Source organism: Cydia strobilella, chromosome Z (assembly GCF_947568885.1).
Source record: "Cydia strobilella chromosome Z, ilCydStro3.1, whole genome shotgun sequence".
Lineage (NCBI taxonomy): Eukaryota > Metazoa > Arthropoda > Insecta > Lepidoptera > Tortricidae > Cydia > Cydia strobilella.
In genome coordinates, this window is record NC_086068.1 from 41,214,614 (window position 1) to 41,234,906 (window position 20,293).

The following is a 20,293-nucleotide window of genomic DNA, read 5'->3' on the forward strand; positions in this document are numbered from 1 at the left end:
GATTCTATGGGGTAGGGGGCAAGAATTAATGTTATGTGTAATAAATGATGGAGTATTGAGCTGTGATTGAGCTTTCGAGAAGCAGGTCAGCAAAGGGGTTGTAAAATCAATTGAAACATTAGTTACCAGCTTCGGTTATTTTAAACACAAACGAAACAAACCAAAATTGTGATTTTTTTTATTCAGTTATCGCAAGCTACTTTTTAGTAAAAAAAGTTGATATGGTTTTTGTACCACTTGCAGCTTTTTGTCGAGCTTTTTCTTTAGCAGTTAAGGGTTTCTGTTTAGTGACATTATTTGAAAGTGGTGATAGAGCAGTCACTATCTTACTTTCTTCAGTGTTTTCGCATTTTATTCTTTTTTTGTTACTTTCTGCAACTTCGGATTTTCGCTTTTGTCCCAAAGACTCAATCATGTCAGGTTTAAAATCAAATTTCTTTTCCAATAATTCCACAAGGTCCTCTTCAAGATATTCAGCTATCATGCCTAGAGCATACTTCAAGAAAATGTCTGAAACATTTAACTATTTTATTATAACCATCAACCTTCAGAAAAACACTTTATTCTTTGAAATCGGTAGACAATGTTGCATTTCACCCTGTAAAGCAGTGTTTTTCAAACTTTATGGTGTCACGGCCCTTTATGACCACTAAAAATTTTCACACGGGCTTGGGGGTGATGGTTCTGAATGATAGATAATAAATAGCATTAATTTGGATTAGATTTGTAAATCATCCAATTTAAATAATTCGTGTGGTAAACAATTTGGTGTTTTGTGCTCAATGCTTTGCATTTATAATAGCTGCAATCTGCAGTCTTTTTTTGGGAGTGATAGTAACGGCGCCATCAGATATTGGAGCAGCCGAGGTGGTCAAAAATATCTGAACAAGCACTTTAATGCCTTGACAATAGGAAATATTACACGAAAACTGCGTAGGGGGCGCCACTACCACAATCCGAGGGTCTATCGCGAAACAAGAAAATCGAAAAAAAAAAGAATCGAAATTTTGGTAGGGTGCCTTGGGTTGGGGTACGATTGAAGGGTTTTTTATGAGGGGTAAGACAAAAAAAATCTGTATGCCAAAGCATTACGGACGACTTTTCATCTTACCCCTCATAAAACACCCTTCAATCTTACCCCAACGCACCCTATCTAATATCATCTCCGTCACTCTTGCATATTCGAGCGATAAAGAGGCAGATAGCTAAATTTCGAATTCGCGTTTCCCGGCAGGTCCTCTGTAAACAAACCGCCTTGATGCATCAATGTACCTCCACCATCCTAAATCCTATCCCATATCCTAAACACGGTGTAGCCACCTATGTAAAGTCCAACCTCAACGATACCCAAGTGGTAGACGCCAGTGATCAAGATCTCATTTTCACCATCACTATCCGGATCGGAGAACTAACTGTCACAAACATTTACAAACCTCCAAGTATGAACTGGGCACAAAACCTTCCATCAACCCAACCACATCCATGCGTATTTGCGGGCGATTTCAATAGCCACCATACTAACTGGCGCTACAAGCAATCTGATGAAAATGGGGAAGTTCTGGCTCAGTCGGCTGACATCAGTGGTTTGCATATTGTCTACAACGCCAAGGACAGGGGTACCTTCCGTTCCGCTAGATGGCAGAAAGAGTACAACCCCGACCTTTCGTTTGTTTCCAAAGATCATTTTGAACAACCACTGCCATGCTACCGTACAGTGCTCCCGACTTTCCCTAACAGCCAACACCGACCAATTGTCCTACATGTCGGACTTAAGCTACCCCTAACCAACTCAATGCCTCTTCCACGTTGGAACTTTGGGAAAGCAAACTGGGAGGGTTTCGGAGAACAGCTCGATAAAAGTCTTGGGGCCGCATGTCTGGAACCTACAGCGTCAAATTATGGAAGATTTGTGGAGCTTGTACTGAAATCGGCTAAATGCAACATTCCAAGAGGTTACCGAAAGGAGTATATTCCTGGCTGGAATTCGGACAGCGAGGAACTATTCCAGAAGTACCAAAAGTCTGGCGACCACTGCACTGGGGCACAGTTGTTGAACTCATTAGACAAGGCTCGGCATAACAAGTGGAAGTCAACAGTGGAAGCTATGGACTATAAATGCTCCAGTCGTAAGGCGTGGAGGGTTCTCGACAGTCTAACAGGAAAGCAACACAACCGAAAGCAAAGTCGCAGTGTTAAACCAGACGCCATCGCCGATCGCATGGTGGAAGTAACGAGAGCCAAGCGCGATAAACTTTTTACCAAAAAAATTAAAAAAGACCTCAAAGCTCTTAAAGAGAGTTCCCCAAGGAACCAACACATTTCCAGACCGTTTGAAATCGGCGAAATTACTACAGCTATTAAAACATTAAAAACCAACAAGGCTGCAGGCCCAGACGGGGTTTATAACGATTTCATTCAGCACATGGGCCCGGTTGCTATAAGCTGGCTAACAACGCTGTTTTCTTTCATTCTTCGGCACAACCGACTTCCACGAGAGTTTAAACTAGCAAAGGTGGTTGCAGTACTAAAGCCGAGAAAACCAGAAAATCAACTAGAGAGCTATCGACCAATCGCACTTCTTAGCTGTACACTGAAACTCCTTGAACGTGCTCTTTTGACCAGAATAGAGCCATTCATAGAGGCTGTCACCCCTCCTGAACAAGCTGGTTTCCGACCTGGAAGAAGTTGCACGGATCAAGTTTTAGCCCTTACGACACATCGAAGCTGGATACCAGAAAGCGCTCAAGTCTACAGACGTTTTTATAGACTTGACAGCTGCTTATGACACAGTGTGGAAACAAGGCCTCATGAGTAAGGTGCTCAACGTTATTCCAAGCAGAGAGGTAGCGGATCTCATTAATAGCATGTTAAGTGAACGGGAGTTTGAGGTTTTCCTAGGCGATTCCAGAAGTAAAAGACGGAAACTGAATAATGGTCTGCCACAGGGAACAGTGTTGGCACCAAAGCTCTTTAATCTTTACATCCACGACCTACCATCAACGGAAGCTAATAAATTTATCTACGCCGATGATATAGCACTGGTCGCACAAAGCAAATCCTCTTCTGGAGAAAAAACTCTCACGGCGGATCTAGACAGGCTGGCAAAATATTTTAAGTTTTGGCTCAATGGGACTGCTCTCGAGAGTCTATAGGTTTAAATACCTAGGGCATATTGTTACCGAGAACTTAAAGGACGATGAGGACATGGAGAGAGAACGGAGAGCGTTGTGTGTAAGGGCGAATATGTTGGCCCGAAGGTTTGCTAGATGTTCAAAAGCGGTTAAGATAACTCTGTTTAAGGCATTTTGCTCATCCTTTTACACAGGCAGCCTTTGGGTCAGCTATACCCAAAAATCATACAATGCTCTGCGAGTGGTGTATAACAATGCCTTCAGAGTGCTGGTTGGGCTATCTAGGTTCTGCAGCGCCTCCGCCATGTTTGCGGAGGCGCGAACCGACGGCTTTGCGGCAATTATACGCAAGAAAGCGGCCTCATTGCTGCGTAGAGCCAGGGACAGCACAAACGGCGTTCTGGAGATGATTGCTGCCCATGTTGCCCAATAATATTAACTTTAATTAATTTAGTTAAGCCTACATAACTTTTAAGTTTTAACATAGTTTTTAAGTCTTATTTTATATACACTACTAACAAAATAAGATCACTGTTGTCTTACAAATTAATAAACGAATTGAATTGAAAAATTTGGCGACTAATTCCTAGTGTTAGCAAGACGGAGGTTACATGTTTCCATTATTTCAACGGCGAAAAGCTACGGTATAACCAATGCCCTAAATACCTTGGAGTCACCCTTGATAGATCACTCACGTACAAGGAGCATCTCACCAAACTCTCACTCAAGCTAGCTTCGCGAAATAACATCCTCCACAGATTGTGTGGCACATCATGGGGAGCATCCGCCGAATGCCTGCGTACCACTGGCATTGCCTTAGTATATTCTGCCGCTGAATACTGCGCTCCTGTGTGGTTGGAAAGTGCACACGTGGCTAAAGCGGACACAAAACTAAACGACACAATGCGATGCATCTCAGGAACCATCAAGTCGACACCCACACCCTGGCTGCCAACCCTGTGCAATATAGCCCCGCCACATCTGCGTAGGAAGCATGCGCTGTCGAGAGAAGCTGAGAAAATAAGGTCAAATAGCTCTTTACCAATCCATCGAGAGGTCTGCTTCCCACCACATCCGCGCTTGAAGTCCCGACGCCCTTCATATGCTCAGAATGTGCAAGGTTTTGATGTGTCTGAAGCCTGGAAAAATGAATGGGGCGCTGCAAATGTGGACTCGAGAGTTAGTAACCCAGCGCGTAGACTTGCCGGTTTTGACCTTCCTAGACAGCAATAGTGCCGTTTGAACAGACTGAGAACGGGACACGGCCGATGCAACTACCTCTTGCACAGGTGGGGATAGAAGGACTCGGCCTTGTGTGAATGTGGTGAGGAGGAGGAGGATTCATACTCTGGACCACCGGAAGACCTGCTACATCTTACAACCCATGCTGCTGCATGGCTGAAGACACTGGATGTTTACATCTGATTTTATTATTATTTTATTGTTATTTTAATTGTTTGCCTATATATTATGTACCTGCGCCATACGACTAAATAAATATGCATCAATGTCATATATTATTATCTCTGAAAACTTGTCAAAAAGTACAGTATGTATGTTACTTTATGGTTTACTAAAGGGGCTTGTGCTGCACTCTGGTAGCAGAACATTGCAGTAATACCCCCTATAGAGCGACATGCAGATATTTGTGAGCGCCTTGACCGCTCCGATATATCTGGTGGCGACTGTACTACCATAAGAAAATAATATCTGTTGGGCAAATTACATACCTTCATCCACGGTATCATCATTGGCAGTACTGGCTACAAATGTAGCAGAGGCAGCGCCTGACCGAACATGAATTTTCTTTGCTCTTAATACTTTTGCTAATTTCTTCACCTTATTTTCAAGCCATGTCAAAGTCTTACTTTCATTATACTTATAAGCTTTTAAATCATCAGGGCCCTGTCAACAAACAAAATAAAGATATATAATGGCAATCCATCACTATTTGCCAATGCGCCAAGTCGAGCAAAGCGAAGCGCTTCGTCGTTTTTTTGAACCCTCATAACTTGGGTTTGGATTATACCAGATAAACAAAATTCTCGGGATATGATGTCATTAGTGGACTTATTAAGCATAATTTTCATACATAGCTCATATGTTAGATTTTATTCATATCTAAAAAAAAACCGCTTTCGTCACTCACTCACTCACTCACTGATGATCATCAAAACCTTTAGGGTACTTCCTGAAAACCTAGGAAGCTGAAATTTGGCATGTAAGATAGTCTTAGTACACAAACAACAGAAAAATTCAAAAACTAGAAATTTTTAGCCCCTAAGGGGGTGAAAAGGGGGGTGGAATTTAGTATGGGGAATTAATAACCGCTTTTAACCGATTTAGTTGAAATTTGGTATGAAGATAGTTTTTGTTATGGGGAAGGATACAGAATAGTTTTCAACCCCAAAATCACCCCGTAAGGGGGTGGAAAAAGCGTTAGGGGGAAAACGGGGTTGAAGTTTGTATGGGGAATCAGTAAAAAGCAGATTGTGTATAAAAGATACCTCCAGATACGTAGTTCAGGATTTTTAACAGTAAATTACCACCAACCCTTTAAATTAGGGGATGGAAGATTATCATCAGCAACTTACAAAAAAAAGTGAAATCCCACCAAAAACATTTTCAGGCAAAATGTTGCCAAGACGAAACCATAAGGCTCGCACTGTCAAAAAGTTATCAGATCTCTTGTAGAGCCAAGCTTCTAACTCTACAAGCCCTAACTTTACAAACTCTACACCTTAGTCAAATTATGTGGCTTGGCCGTTTCGTCTTGGCAACATTTTACATGAAAATGTTTTTGGTGGGATAAATTTTACCATAAATTTATATTATGGCCTACTGTGGAACCATTCAACAAAATATTAGTCTGATCCTGGGCCCTAAACAAGAGGTTCTATTACACTGGGTAGAATTAGTAATATTTATATACTTTAAAGGTATTATAGTATATAAATATTACTAGTTTGTATATTGGCGTTAGTATTAGAATTTATATTTAGAAAAAAATTTTTTCGCATCGCACTGCACCCACCTTAACAATTTCTGTTTGGCCCAGTGGTTGACTGGTAGAGAATGCCTCAAGGCATTAAGTCCGCCTTTTGTACTTGTTCTTGGGCAATAAAGTTTAAAATAAATAAATAATAAATAAATTCGTGGATCGTATATAAAGTCAGAAATCTGTTTTTATTTAAGTATTTGAACACATGTTAATCGCTAATTCTTGGTAACGAGTAGGTATCTACTAGGATACGTAAAATGAGAGACAAAAAGGCATGACTATATGTAAAGTTCAGGGAGCTTCTTCAGCTGTAAACCACACAGACACGTGGGACACGTGTGAATGTAAGGAGCTCAGGTAAGTACTTAGATTAGAATTTACAGTTCCTGGAGGTAGAATTTGCTCTGCCAATTGTTGGCCAACATTGGCAAAGTGCTTGTTGACTAAGTTTGCAGATAGGTAGAGGGAGTCAGATAAGTTTAAGAGTTCATTGTTTTTACATTTCGTTTAATTAGATTTGTAATAGTTTTTATTGAATTCCATAAGTTTTTTATTGTTGTCTTTAGCGTTATTGAGAAGGTCCCTTTCATATTTTTGTTTTAATTTTTTAATAAGGTTATTACAGTAGTTCCTATAACGTCGATAAATTATTTGTTGTACTTCATTAGTGGGGTCACGTCTCAGATTTTTTTGTAATTTGTTTCTATGGTGAATACATTTTAGTACGCCCGGTGTTAATCCACGGTTTCAATTTTTGTTTATTACTAGGAATCTTGATTGTTTTTGTATTGGAATCGATAGCATATTGAATGAGTTGGATTAATTTATTTGTAAGTTGGTTAGGGTCTTTATTTTGTGACAATTTTCGATGTATTTTTTGATTTAGAATAAATATTAAGCAGAGTCATAAAGTGGTCTGTTACTGTCGTTTCTAATACGGCTGTCATGGAAAAAAATAAATTGGGGTTCAAGTTTGTTATAATATGGTCGAGACAACTGTTGATTCGGGTATTAAGTTTATGAGCGGGCAACAGTCCGTGGGAAGCCAACATGTTTAGATAGCAATCGGTCGAATTATTCTGTATTAGAATATTAATATTTATGTCACCTGTGATCACAACATTATTACCCAAATGGTTGTTTTTTAAATGTAAAACCAATGAAGAGATAAAGTTACTTGTGTTAGCCGTTGACGGTGAGCGATAAATACATATGATGAAAGGGAAATCTGGAGACACGACGCGTCCGCTAATATAACCTCTTCAACCTGGTGTCGGTTTGAGTTATTTATGTAAACAACAACTCCATCGTTTTGTGTTATTTGCTTGGTAGTACTGTAACAGGAAAAGTTGTGTTTTATAGGGAGCGGCCAATCTTTTATCAGTCGACACTCCGTGAGAACTAAAATGTCGGGTTGTTGTTGTAATGAGGTTAAATTAATGTCTAAATCGTCAATATTTTTATAAATACTTCTAATATTTTGCGTAACAATGAATTTACTATGTAAGTTTTATTTTGGCAGGCAAAACATGAGATTAATGTTATTGCAGTGTAAAAAAAGCATATTTGTAGATAAATTATGAGTGTTGTTGAACACAACAACACTCATAATTTATCTAATAATAATTAAACATAATTGTATGTTTTTGTTATATAGGCAGAGAGAGTTTTTTATGAGTGAGAATATACATGTATTATAGTGGCAGGTGTGTATAACTGGTTGAGAGGCAGATATAATGTACATCGCTATAAGCAGGAAATTATTGATGGAAGAGTGCAGAAAAGTTAAGTAAAGCATAAACCAAAAATCACTTTAATTAGCTCCATGCATGAATTTATTTTTATTTTTGGATTTATAATTTATATCGTTGGAACACCGGAAATGATAAAAATACTTTTGTAAACCTTAACATTATTTTATTAAAAAATATTTAAAATGTTGAAAATTTTTGAGCGGTTGAAACGCTCATAATGTTTGGCGCGAATTCGACAGAGCGTGATGACGTCACACGTTGGGCGGTTCAACTGACGATTGCTACTAATGACACTAATCTGTCGAACCTTCGTAGCCTGGTTTGAGGTCGGTCGCAATCGGGGCGCGTCGGGCCACGTTAGAGAGGGAGGCAAATTATTGAGATGGTCTCGTTTTCGCCAGGTGGAGCGCGGGGCCGCTAGCAGCACGGATCAACACGTACAGATCACGACACAATTATGCACTTCGATTATTTGTTAAATATAATGCACACTAAAATGCACACAAATCGTTAACTTATAAGGGCGAGGTTACTTTCCAGTTTATATTAACATCGCGGAAAAAAATAAGCGCACGTCTGGTCTTGGCGCTGGTTTGGACGAAAGAGGAGTTAAGTACATATGTAACTAGAGACTGAAGACCCCACAGTCAAACTCTTTATTGAGTTTTGCGGGGCTATGATTATAGTAAGAATACTCTGTATTTTATTAAATAAATAAATAATAATAAGAAAATTTGCCCTTGTGGATTTATTTCATTTTGAGATTAATCCGCGCGGAAACAGTCCTTGTCGGTCTGCAATCAATCCGATCAATCCATCAATGAGCGCGCCGCGTTCTGTTGTATAAAAGACTTCTCGTACAGCCTAGTGTGTTGATATTACGCCTTGAATCGATATTGTTTAGTGGTTGTTTTTTATGATAAAACCCTATATTTAAAAAAAACGGGTGTTAAACATATGTTTAATTTTGGCAGAAAGTCAGCTTCATTTTCTCAGATTTTTACCATAAATTCTCAATATCGATATCACTATTTGCAATCCCTAAAACTTTTTATTAGTTGTTTACTTAAAATGTCCTCTGGTTTGTGAGTGAGCATCTTTGCAGACTAGGTCCGGCCGCCAAAAGGTTAAAAAATGGACAAGCCTACGAGTATGTCATATCAAGAAACAAAAGTTGTATTGTAGTTATTCAGTCAAATAGACTACCTGCTACCAACTAAAGTATGTGAAGACAAAACACAACATTATGATAGTAATCTAATCAACCTTGATGACAATTTTTCAACAGAGTCGTCCTCGTACATACTATGTGGTATTACATAAAGAAATATAACCTTCAGATCTGCAATATTGTCAACACCAGCAATGAAGTGGACAATCTTGCTCAAGCCCTTTTCTGATAGCAAATCTTCAATGGGTATCGCTTTACTCTGGCATTTCTCCTTTATGTGAGGCAAAACTGAAAATAATTATTTTTGTTGGAAATAACATACCTGGTCTGTTTAACTTAGTATAAAAAAAAATTATTCCCTTAAAAAGTTTGTTTATTTATTTATTGTACCAGTATCAGGAAATCCCACTTGTCCATAATAATTCATCAATATGTGAGACATTTTCAAGTAAAAGGCACTACTTTGAAAAAATCTCGTATCTCACACTGCTACTCGTACAATAGCGGAAGCCGTTCGACCCCAATTTCAAAGGAATACCGCAAATCGATGTACAGGTTAGCCGTTTGGCACACGCATACTAGAGGTTGAAACAAAATTTTTGACCCGCAGTTCCTAAAAAAATTTCGCTGCGGGGGGAGAGGTAAAACATTTTTTTTGTATGAAAAAAAAATTTTTTTCCAAAACCTATCGAGTGTGGTATCATACGAAAGGGCTTTTTGAGGCGATTCTAAAAATATATCACATCATTACATTTCGGGCTTTTTTTTTAATTAAAACAAAAAGAATTTTCGAAACATACCAAGTTTGGGCTCCTCCAGACACGATATGGCTGTTTTTTTTGTACAATATACCACAAATGATACGTGATATCCTCATGTCTAACCCCAAGAAAGCAATTTTGAAAATAATGTCTACTTCAATACCTATTTCACGAGACTTATGGAACTATACTGCAGATACGGTACATATTAATCATAAAATGATACGTAATATCCATATATCGAACGGGAAATACCTCTTTAACCCTTTAACTGCGCCTTTTCATCGGTTGGTATAGTTTGTTTTGTTTTTGACACAAAATATCAAGATTGTATCCTTCAGATACGATATATGTACCTTACTGATTATTTTTGTACAATATACCATAAATAATACGTAATATCGATATCTAACCCCAAGACGGCAATTTTGAAAATAATTTCTTTAAGATTTTTTTTTAAATATTTTTCATGTGTATAATTTTTCAATATTACAATATAGAGAAATTTAAAAAAAATCTAAATGAAATTATTTTCAAAATTGCTTTCTTGGGGTTAGATAATAAGATATTACGTATCATTTGTGGAATATTGTACAAAGAAAAATCGATAGGGTATATCGTATCTGAAGGATACAATCTTGATATTTTGTGTCAAAAACTAAACAAACCATACCAACTGATGAAAGGCGCAGTTAAAGGGTTAAAGAGGTAATTCCCGTTCGATATATGGATATTACGTATCATTTTATGATTAACATGTACAGTATCTGCAGTATAGTTCCATAAGTCTAGTGAAATAGGTATTGAAGTAGAACTGTGTCACTGTAAAATTGAAAAATTAAAAAAAAATTGTTAATGATATTATTTCCAAAATTGCTTTCTTGGAGTTAGACATGAGGACATCACGTATCATTTGTGGTATATTGTACAAAAAAAATCAGCCATATCGTGTCTGGAAGAGCCCAAACTTGGTATGTTTCGAAAATTCTTTTAGTTTTATTTTTAAAAAAATGCCCGAAATGTTATATTTTTAGAATCGCCTGAAAAAGCCTTTTCGTATGATACCACACACGATAGGTTTTGAAAAAAAAAAAGATTTTTTTTCCATTCAAAAAAAATCCGCAGCGAAATTTTTTTAGGAACTGTGGGTCAAAAATTTTGTTTTGACCTCTAGTATGTGTGTGCCAAACGGCTAACCTGTACATCGATTTGCGGTATTTTTATACGAACGGGATAGACTACAAGTTGAAAGGTATGTAATATCTTTTCTTTTGATTGACAGAACAAGATATTATAGAATTATTATTATGATAGAATTTCAAAGTAGCGCCGATATTGTCGCTTGCCATAAGGACGCTCTGACAGGTTATTTGTATAAAGATACAAGCAAATGTCGTCCTTATGGTAAATGACAATGGTACCTTTTATAAGGCTGATTTTAAGGCGGATCGCTCCGCACCGCCAAATTGTATGAGAAAGCTGAACCACTCTAAAACGCTCCCTGAACTTAATTTAATACATATATTATTGGTCCGGTACACTAAAATCAGCCTAAGATACGTGATGACGTCATATATGGTCGACCTTCACCGATACGTCTGAAGGATGAAACTTATATTTTATGAAAGAAAATATGTTCCTGAACATAAATAAATAGGGTTGCCTAAAGAAATATGGTCAAGGCTATTTTTAATAAATTTTTGAAAATATTTTTTTCTTCAAATTTCACCGATTTGTCTGACGAACGAAATAAGTTCCAATGGAAAGTATACAACTTGTACAACATGAATAAATTTGGTTGCCTATGTTTTTCCGGTCACTATTATGAGGTTGCGGTGTTTAAACATGTGAGTTTAAATCGATAATTGCACCCCATCGTCTGACGCTTGAATTATTATTATTATTATTTCATTTTAGACAGGCAGCTGATGCTGGTACGTCTAAATCATAGTTCACTTAGCACAGTTAGCATAGTTTGTCTAGTCTATTTTTAAAATATCAAAATAATGGTAATTTTATTGCGAATACAATGGTATAGGGTTGCCTGCAAAAATCCGGTCACAAATAAGGGTTGCCAGGCTTTTAAAGAAAATAAGAAGGAAAGACTTTCAGCGATAACTCAAAAACGGCTTAACTGATTACGATTGTTTTAACTATTTTCGAATGTGCTTATTAATCACTATTTTTGTGATTTTTTTCGTAATTTTTGGATGGATGGTTTCTCTTCTCTTCTTCTTTTTTTTCCTTTCTAAATAATTATTTCCGAAATGATTCACTTTATCAAAAAAAGTTGTTAAAAGCCCCTTACTTATTTTGAAAGACCTATCCAACGACACCCCAACTATAGGGTTGAAACGAAAAAAAAAATTGTCACACACATGTTGTTTCTTTCAAAGCGATTATTTCCGAAAATATTCACTTTATCAAAAAATGTTTTTCTAAAACCCTATTTATTTTAAAAGATCTATCCAACGACATCCCACATCATTGGGTTCAAACGAAACAAAAAATCCTTACATACATTTTGTTTCTTTCGAGGCGATTATTTCCGAAAATATTCACTTTATCAACAATTAATTTTTGGAAACTCGTATTCATTTTAAAAGACCTATCCAACAATATCCGGCACTATAGGTTTGAAATAAAAAAAAAAGTCCTCACATACATTTTGTTTCTTTCGAAGGGATTATTTCCGAAAATATTCACTTTATCTAAAATTGATTATTGAAGAACCCTATTCATTTTAAAAGACCTATCCAACAATATCCAGCACTATAGGGTTAAAACAATAAATAAAATTGTTACACACATTTTGTTTCTTTCGAAGCGATTATTTCCTAAAATATTCACTTTATCCCTATGGTATGGGATGTCGTTGGATAGGTATTTTAAAATGAATAGGGGTTTTGAACAAACATTTTTTGATAAAGTTACTATTTTGGAAAATAAATGCTTCTAAAGGAACAAAATATAAGTACATTTTTTTTTTTCGTTTCAACCCTATTGTGCTGGATATTGTTGGATAGGTCTTTTAAAATGAATAGGGGTTTTCAATAATCAATTGTTGATAAAGTGAATATTTTCGAAAATAATCGCCTCGAAAGAAACGAAATGTATGGAAGGATTATTTGTTTCGTTTCAACCCTATAATGTGGGATGTCGTTGGATCTCTCTTCTCTCTTTAGCCTTTTTCTACCCTTTGGGTGTAGGCCTCCTTCATTTTGCGCCATTCGTCGCGGTTCTGTGCGACTTGGAGCCACTGTTTCCCCACAGTCTTCTTAATGTCGTCGTCCCAGCGCATCTGGGGTCTACTTTGAGGACGCTCTTCCCCCCATGGTCGCCACTCGAGTAGTCGTTTGCTCCACGAATCGGTCTTCCGTGCTATATGACCAGCCCATTCCCACTTCAAATTGGCTACGCGTTTTATAACATCATTGACTTTGCTCTGTTGTCTCAGCCATTCATTTGTTTTACGGTCTCTCAATGTGATCCCCACCAATTTTCTCTCTAACGCCCGCTGGGCAACGCTCAATTTACGTAGTATGTCTTTGGTGAAAACCCAGGTTTCAGCTCCTTAAGTGAGAACAGGCAGGATACATTGGTCAAATATGCGTGCTTTTTGTTCGGCCTTAAGGTTCATTTTGAAGGCAAACTCGAGATTGGAATAGGCTGCCCAGGCTAGTCGTACGCGTCTGTTGATCTCATTGGTTTGGTTCTTTTTTCCAGTCACTATCTCTTGTCCCAAATACACGTATTTATCGACAGTTTCGATGGCGGTATGGTTAACTGTGATATTCGCCTTGACATCTGTGTTGGTCATAACTTTTGTCTTGTCTAGATTCATTTCCAGCCCACAACGTATGGAAGCATCGCTGAGTTCTTGGATCATGCTTTGAAGTTCAGCGGGGTCACTTGCCAGCAAGACAATATCATCAGCGAACCGCAAATTATTCAAGCGACTACCCCATATATTCAATCCACGCTTTTCCCAGGTCAGGCTTTTTAAGATGTCCTCTAGCACCAGAGTAAACAGTTTTGGTGAAAGCGTATCACCTTGTCGTACGCCCTTCTCAATCCGAACTGGCTCGGTCAGCGGGGGTAGGTTCACTTTTAGGGTGGCTCTTTTGTACATATTTTCGATTAGAGCAGTATATCGGTGATCTATGCGTGCATTTTGTAGTGATTCTATGACCGACCATGTTTCAACACTGTCAAATGCTTTTTTATAATCTATAAATGCTAACCACAAAGGCATTTGATATTCAGTCGTTTTTTCTATAATGATTCTCATTGACAATATATGATCCAACGTGCTGCTATCACTTTTAAATCCGGCTTGCTCCATTGGCTGATATGAGTCAAGTTTTTTGGCAAGGCGTAGAGTAATGATCTTGGTAAAGAGTTTATACAGGTGTGAGAGAAGACTGATGGGGCGATAGTTGTTTAAATCTGCTTTATTTCCTTTCTTATGAAGTAAGATGACTGTGGCACAGTTCCATGTCGTTGGATAGGTCTTTTAAAATAAATAGGGATTAAAAAAAAAAAACATTTTTTGATAAAGTGAATATTTTCGGAAATAATCGCTTTGAAAGTAACAAAATGTGTGTGACAATTTTTTTATCGTTTCAACCCTATCTCGTGGGTTGTCGTTGGATAGGTCTTTCAAAATAAATAGGGGTCTTTAAACAACATTTTTTGATAAAGTGAATCATTTCGGAAATAATTATTTAAAAAAGGCTTTTTCCTTCTAACTTTTGAACCATCAATCCAAAAATTATGAAAAAAATCACAAAAATAGTGACTAATAAACACATTCGAAAATAGTTAAAACAATCGTGATCAGTTAAGCCGTCTATGAGTTATCACTTAAAGTCTTTCCTTCTTATTTTCTTTAAAAGCCTGGCAACCCTTATTTGTGACCGAATTTTTGCAGGCAACCCTATATCATTGTATTGGCAATAAAATTACCATTATTTTGATATATAATTCAAGCGTCAGACAGATGGGTGCAATTATCGATTTAAACTCACCTGTTTAAACACGGCAACCTCATAATAGTGACCGGAAAAACATAGGCAACCTAATTTATTCATATTGTACAAGTTGTATACTTTCCATTGGAACTTATTTCGTTAGTCAGACAAATCGGAGAAATTTTAAGAAAAAAAAATATTTTCAAAAATTTATTAAAAATAGCCTTGACCATATTTCTTTAGGCAACCCTATTTATTTATATTCAGGAACAAATTTTCTTTCATAAAATATAAGTTTCATCCGTCAGACGTATCGGTGAAGGTCGACCATATATAACGTATCTCCTACTATAACACTTTAAACTCTTATAATTTCATTGTTTTTACCTTAACCCTTTACCAGATCGCGAAGAACAACCGTGTTTTATTAGTCGGGTTCACACAGAGCGAGCATACGCGCAAGGCAATTTCCTCGCGCACAAAACGGCCAGTGCTGACGTGCCTCGCGCGCGCCGACTCGAAATTATCATCTTATTCAAATTAAACCCAAAAACCCTAGGCACGCCACTGCTACCTATCTGCTTTCATTTCTCTGAAATTAGGTTTGGTTCTCGTCATAAACCACCAAATTCACTAAAATTACTCGTCAAGTGAATTCAAACAACTGCCAAAGAAACATTATTGGATTTAGAAGCATGTTGTGAATAAAACAATATTTTCAGGAATCATTATAATGCTTTTGTAGATTTGGAGCTAAAACCTGACTATGGTAAACAATATACCATGTGGTTGGCATATCACCCTTTGCCTGGTAAAGGGTTAAATTCAGACGTTTCAGCTGACTGCAACTCATGTGGTACTTTTTGCTTGAAAACGTCACATACGGTCTCAAGTAAACAACAGTATCATTCTTACTTTAGAGCAGATATCATAATTATGAGAAATACTTGATGGAAATATATATTAGAATTAAATTTAATCTTACCTAAAAATGTAGGATTGATGGGAGTCAACATAAACATGGTAGCATCAGAGTTGACAGTTTGGCCGGTGAACCAGCACCTATGGGGCTCACTAAATGTAACAACTTCATATACTTTCTTATTATTTTCGTCCAAACAATACTTTCTAGGCTTCCTGCTTGCTGGGTTGGGAAGAGTTATGATACTAAACTCAGAATTCTGTAGTAATGAATCTGAAAAATACAAGACAAGCTATTTATATATAGTACAGGTAAAATAAGACTAAATATGGCCATTTGGCGGCAAAATATGTACATCCATGATACTTTGTTTTTTATCTTTATCTTGGAACTAGAAATGAGGATCTGATGAGTCCTATCAACATTTACGGTTCTGACCCCCTTTTCGGGGGGTGTGGTCAGGGGGGTAATTTAAAAAAATGCACAGTTTACAAATTGGGCATGTGAGGTATCATTTTCGTGTAATTTTTTGCGCTGAGTTGAATGAGACCATATTCATACTTATAGGATCAATATTTTGCGAGATATGAATGGTTTTTGTTGAAAAAAATCAAATATTTCATGTCAAAGTAGGTTTTAATCAGCAAAACAATTGGAAAACTTTTATTTATTTATTTATTTATTGAATCTTTATTGCACAAAAGAAAATACAATCGTACAAAAGATGGACTTAATGCTATAAGGCATTATCTACCAGTCAACCTTTCGACAAAGCAGATAATTTATAGACGGTGCAACATCATGTTGTAATATAAAAACAAAGAACATGCTTCAATTACAAAACTCATCTATTTGTGGCATGAGCACAAATATTTGTGCCCGAGTCACGGGTATTTTCTATGTATTTAAGTATCTTTATATTATATACATCCTTGTCTAAGTACCCACAACGAAAGCCTTAAAGCTCACTATAGGACTTAGTTAATAGTGAAATTGACGGACGCGAGAAACTCCATAGAAGTTGAAGAAATATTTATTTATTTAATCTTTATTGCACAAAAGAAAAACCTTACAGTACAAAAGGCGGACTTAATGCCTTAAGGCATTCTCTACCAGTCAACCTTAAGGCTAAGCAGAGAGATTGTGGGCGGTGCTACAAATACAACAGCAAAAATAAAATAAAAATGACATATAATCACATATATACAAATATAATATATATATATATATATATATATAATAACGACGAGACTCATTATGAAAGTAATAAAAATACACTAAGAAACTTTCATTCAGCTAGCATAGAAAGCACGTAAGGATTTTTTGAACGCGAACTTATTTGGCGCATTTTTTATGTTAAAAGGAAGTTCGTTCCAAAGGCGCGCCACCTTGCACAGTGAACGAATACGACATGAACCCGGTTCGGTGAAGAGGGATGGACAGAGACATATTACCAGAAGAGCGAAGTTGGCGGTCGCGAGAAATGCCGTAGTATTGAAATAAGGATTTGAGGTAGTCAGGAGAGTGTGGATCGTTTAGCACAGAAAAGAGAGTGGAAAGCAAGCGAATATTGCGACATTGTCGAATTGGAAGCCAGCCAAGCTGAGAGCGAAAGGAAGAAACGTGATCATATTTGCGGAGGCAAATATAGATAAGAAGAACAGATATTCGGGGAATTGAAGATCGTTAATGACAGAAAAGAGGATGTAAAGCATGCAAATGTTGCGACAACTCGTAGGTATAGGAAACCAGCGGAAAGAGGAGACATGATCGTATTTACAGAGACAGAAAATAAACCGAATTCAATTATTTAGTAAATGATCGAACTTGTTCAAGAGCACTACACTAGGTACAATATGTACCTAATATCAACTATAAACATAGTTATTAATATTATATTTATTCTTCATTTTCTCCGAAATCACTCAGTTCATCGTCATCATTTTGTTCAGGGGCCATGCCTTTGTCCAAGTCTGAGTTGGAGCAAGAAAGCCCCTCGCATATTTTGCATAAGACTGCAGCACACTCCTGTAGGGCAGGATTTTTCTCAAGGATTTTGATGAGTTGTTTTTTACCTTTGCCATAAACAGCGCTGGTTTATTATTTATATTACTTGATAAATCAATAAATAAATATTATAGGACATTACGAGTACTACACAAATTGACTAAGTCCTACAGTGAGCTTAATAAGGCTTGCGTTTTGGGTACTTAGACAAGGATATTTGATACCTATATAGATACTTAAATACATAGAAAACACACATGACTAGGGAACAAATATTCGTGCTCATGCCACAAATTTTTATATTACAACATGATGTTGCACTGCCTATAAATTATCTGCTTTGTCCAAAGGTTGACTGATAGAGAATGCCTTATAGCATCAAGTCCATCTTTTGTATGATTGTATTTTCTTTTATGCAATAAAGATTAAATAATTAAATAAAAGTTATCCAATTGTTTTTGCTGCTTAAAACCTACTTTTGACTTGAAATATTATTATTTGTCATTTTTTCAATAAAAACCATATATATCTCGCAAAATATTGACCCTATAAGTATGAATATGGTCTCATTCGATTCAGCGCAAAAAAATACATGAAAATGACACCTCACATGCCCAGTTTGTAAACTGTGCATTTTTTTTAATGAACCCCCTGACCATACCCCTGAAAAGGGGGTCAGAACCCTAAATTTTGATAGGACTCATCAGATCCTCATTTCTAGTTCCAAGATAAAGATAAAAAACAAAGTTTCATGGATGTACATATTTTGCCGCCAAAATATGCTATTTTTCCTATACTAATAGCAGATACAGTGATCTAGTCTAGGCCAAAATCCGTAACTCGTTTTTAAGTCAGCAGTAATTACCAGGCATCGTAAACTGCGAGCGAAATCCATTAAAGTACTAGGGTTTTCATACGTCTAACTGGTTGTCATAAGTCATTTAAATGGATTTCGCTCGCAGTTTACGATGCCTGGTAATTACATAAATATTTCGCAAATGGAACACTATCATGTTTGTTTGAGGTTTGAGTCCCTTCAATTACTAAACAATTCAGTTTTGTTCCCTAAAATGTATGGAGTCCATTACAGTTTTTATTCAATGGACGTAGTGTTGGCGATCATTCAGAAAACATTTTATAAGTTTCCGATTGTTTATTGGCAATTACTAAGCTGTTTTGTTTTTAGAAAATAGATAGCTTACCTTGAGCTAGCAATAACCAGGAATTTTCAACACGTTTTTTAGTTGTCTCATTGTTGAAATCATCGGTAGTACTCGAAGTGCTGTTTTTCTTCTGAGATCGTATCATATTGAATGGTCGATTTGGGAACACAAAAAGATTTAACGTCTTGCAAATGCGTTCTTGATTCTTGAATTTACAATCCCAGGTGAAGCGCCAAGCTAACCAAGCTCTTTTGCACCTTTAGATAGAATACCTTCCTTCGGCTTCCCGCCTATTGTGTCTATTGACTGTTGACTGACGCATGCAATGGGGTTGGCAACTGACAAAGGTTTGCAGAAATGGCGCCATCATAGCTTGCCCCTTTTTCTATGAGATGTGGCTTAAAGGGCTGGCATCCAGGGCATTAAAAAAACAAAAATTTGACACAATGAGGGCTATCGTTTTTTTGCTCACCAGTTGGCGCCTCTGTTGATGGTGGTAGAAAAGACCACAGACAATATAACTCCGTTATATTGTCTGTGAAAAGACTAAAGAACAGCTGCCAGTCATTGAAGTGACAAGTGACATTCCGAACTATGGAAAAGACCACCATCTACACTAGCGCCCATAGCGGCGAATTCATACGCGTTAGCCCTCATTCTAGGGACTGACAGGGCAAGCTATGCTGGCGCCATCTGCTAATTATTTCGACCGGCCAACCCCATTTAATTATTATTCTGAGATGCAAAGTAACTATCTTCTTCTTCTTTTAAAATTATGGCTTCAGCCCAGTGGGACTATTTCGCCAGTATCAAGGTATTGAGAGGTTTACAAACGACAAAAATTGTACGGTTGTACAAGACAGTGTACGGTGATTTGTTAGCTCTTGTAAATCGATAGCTAGTCTTTACAAGAAGCACGTGGACTACCGGCCGTTGACTCCAAGATGGTGGTTAAACGCGCTTCAAAATTAATTCTCCATTCACTGCACACTACTACATTAGTTTACTGTATAATAAGCTATCGATATTACACTTTAAACAATATTAATAAGCAAAAAACAAAGTAATTAATCACGATGCTAACTATCAAGATGGCGCTCGAACCGGAAGTCCGCAAAGTAACTATGGATTATACAGTCTCCATGAATGCAACCATGATTTTGACATTGACATTGCTTTTTTTTTACATTGACATTGCTGTGGAATCCTGTAAGAAAAGTCAGAAAATTAATGATTTTTCAAAAATTAGACCATGATCAATGGGCTTCCGAGGTCGAAAACTTAGATTTGCCATAACTTGGATGGAATGGTCATTTCATTCTTTGGCCATAACCATCTCCTAGTGAGTATTATATCCATGGAGACTATATAAATTATATCCTTTGCTCCAGGCTTTGTAATATTGGGATG

The 20,293-nt window shown here is 37.0% G+C and overlaps 1 protein-coding gene across 1 annotated transcript; it reads right to left on the reverse strand.

Moving 5' to 3' along the window:
• Positions 1-145: 145 nt before the first annotated feature.
• Positions 146-19,190, reverse strand: LOC134754910 (ribonuclease H2 subunit B). Its single transcript, XM_063691383.1, has 5 exons — positions 18,923-19,190; positions 15,777-15,986; positions 9,221-9,345; positions 4,862-5,036; positions 146-510 (listed from the first exon to the last, which is right to left on the reverse strand). The coding sequence occupies exons 1-5, from the start codon at positions 19,026-19,028 to the stop codon at positions 197-199; spliced, it is 930 nt and encodes a 309-aa protein (XP_063547453.1). The 5' UTR covers positions 19,029-19,190; the 3' UTR covers positions 146-196.
• Positions 19,191-20,293: the final 1,103 nt, after the last annotated feature.

Coding starts and splice junctions, on each gene's coding strand:
- LOC134754910 (XM_063691383.1), bottom strand. CDS start 19,028: ATGATACGATCTCAGAAGAAAAACAGCACTTCGAGTACTACCGATGAT. Junction 9,346..15,776: donor CATCAATCCTACATTTTTAG/GTAAGATTAAAT, acceptor AATTATTTTCAG/TTTTGCCTCACATAAAGGAG. Junction 5,037..9,220: donor ACAATATTGCAGATCTGAAG/GTTATATTTCTT, acceptor GTTTGTTGACAG/GGCCCTGATGATTTAAAAGC.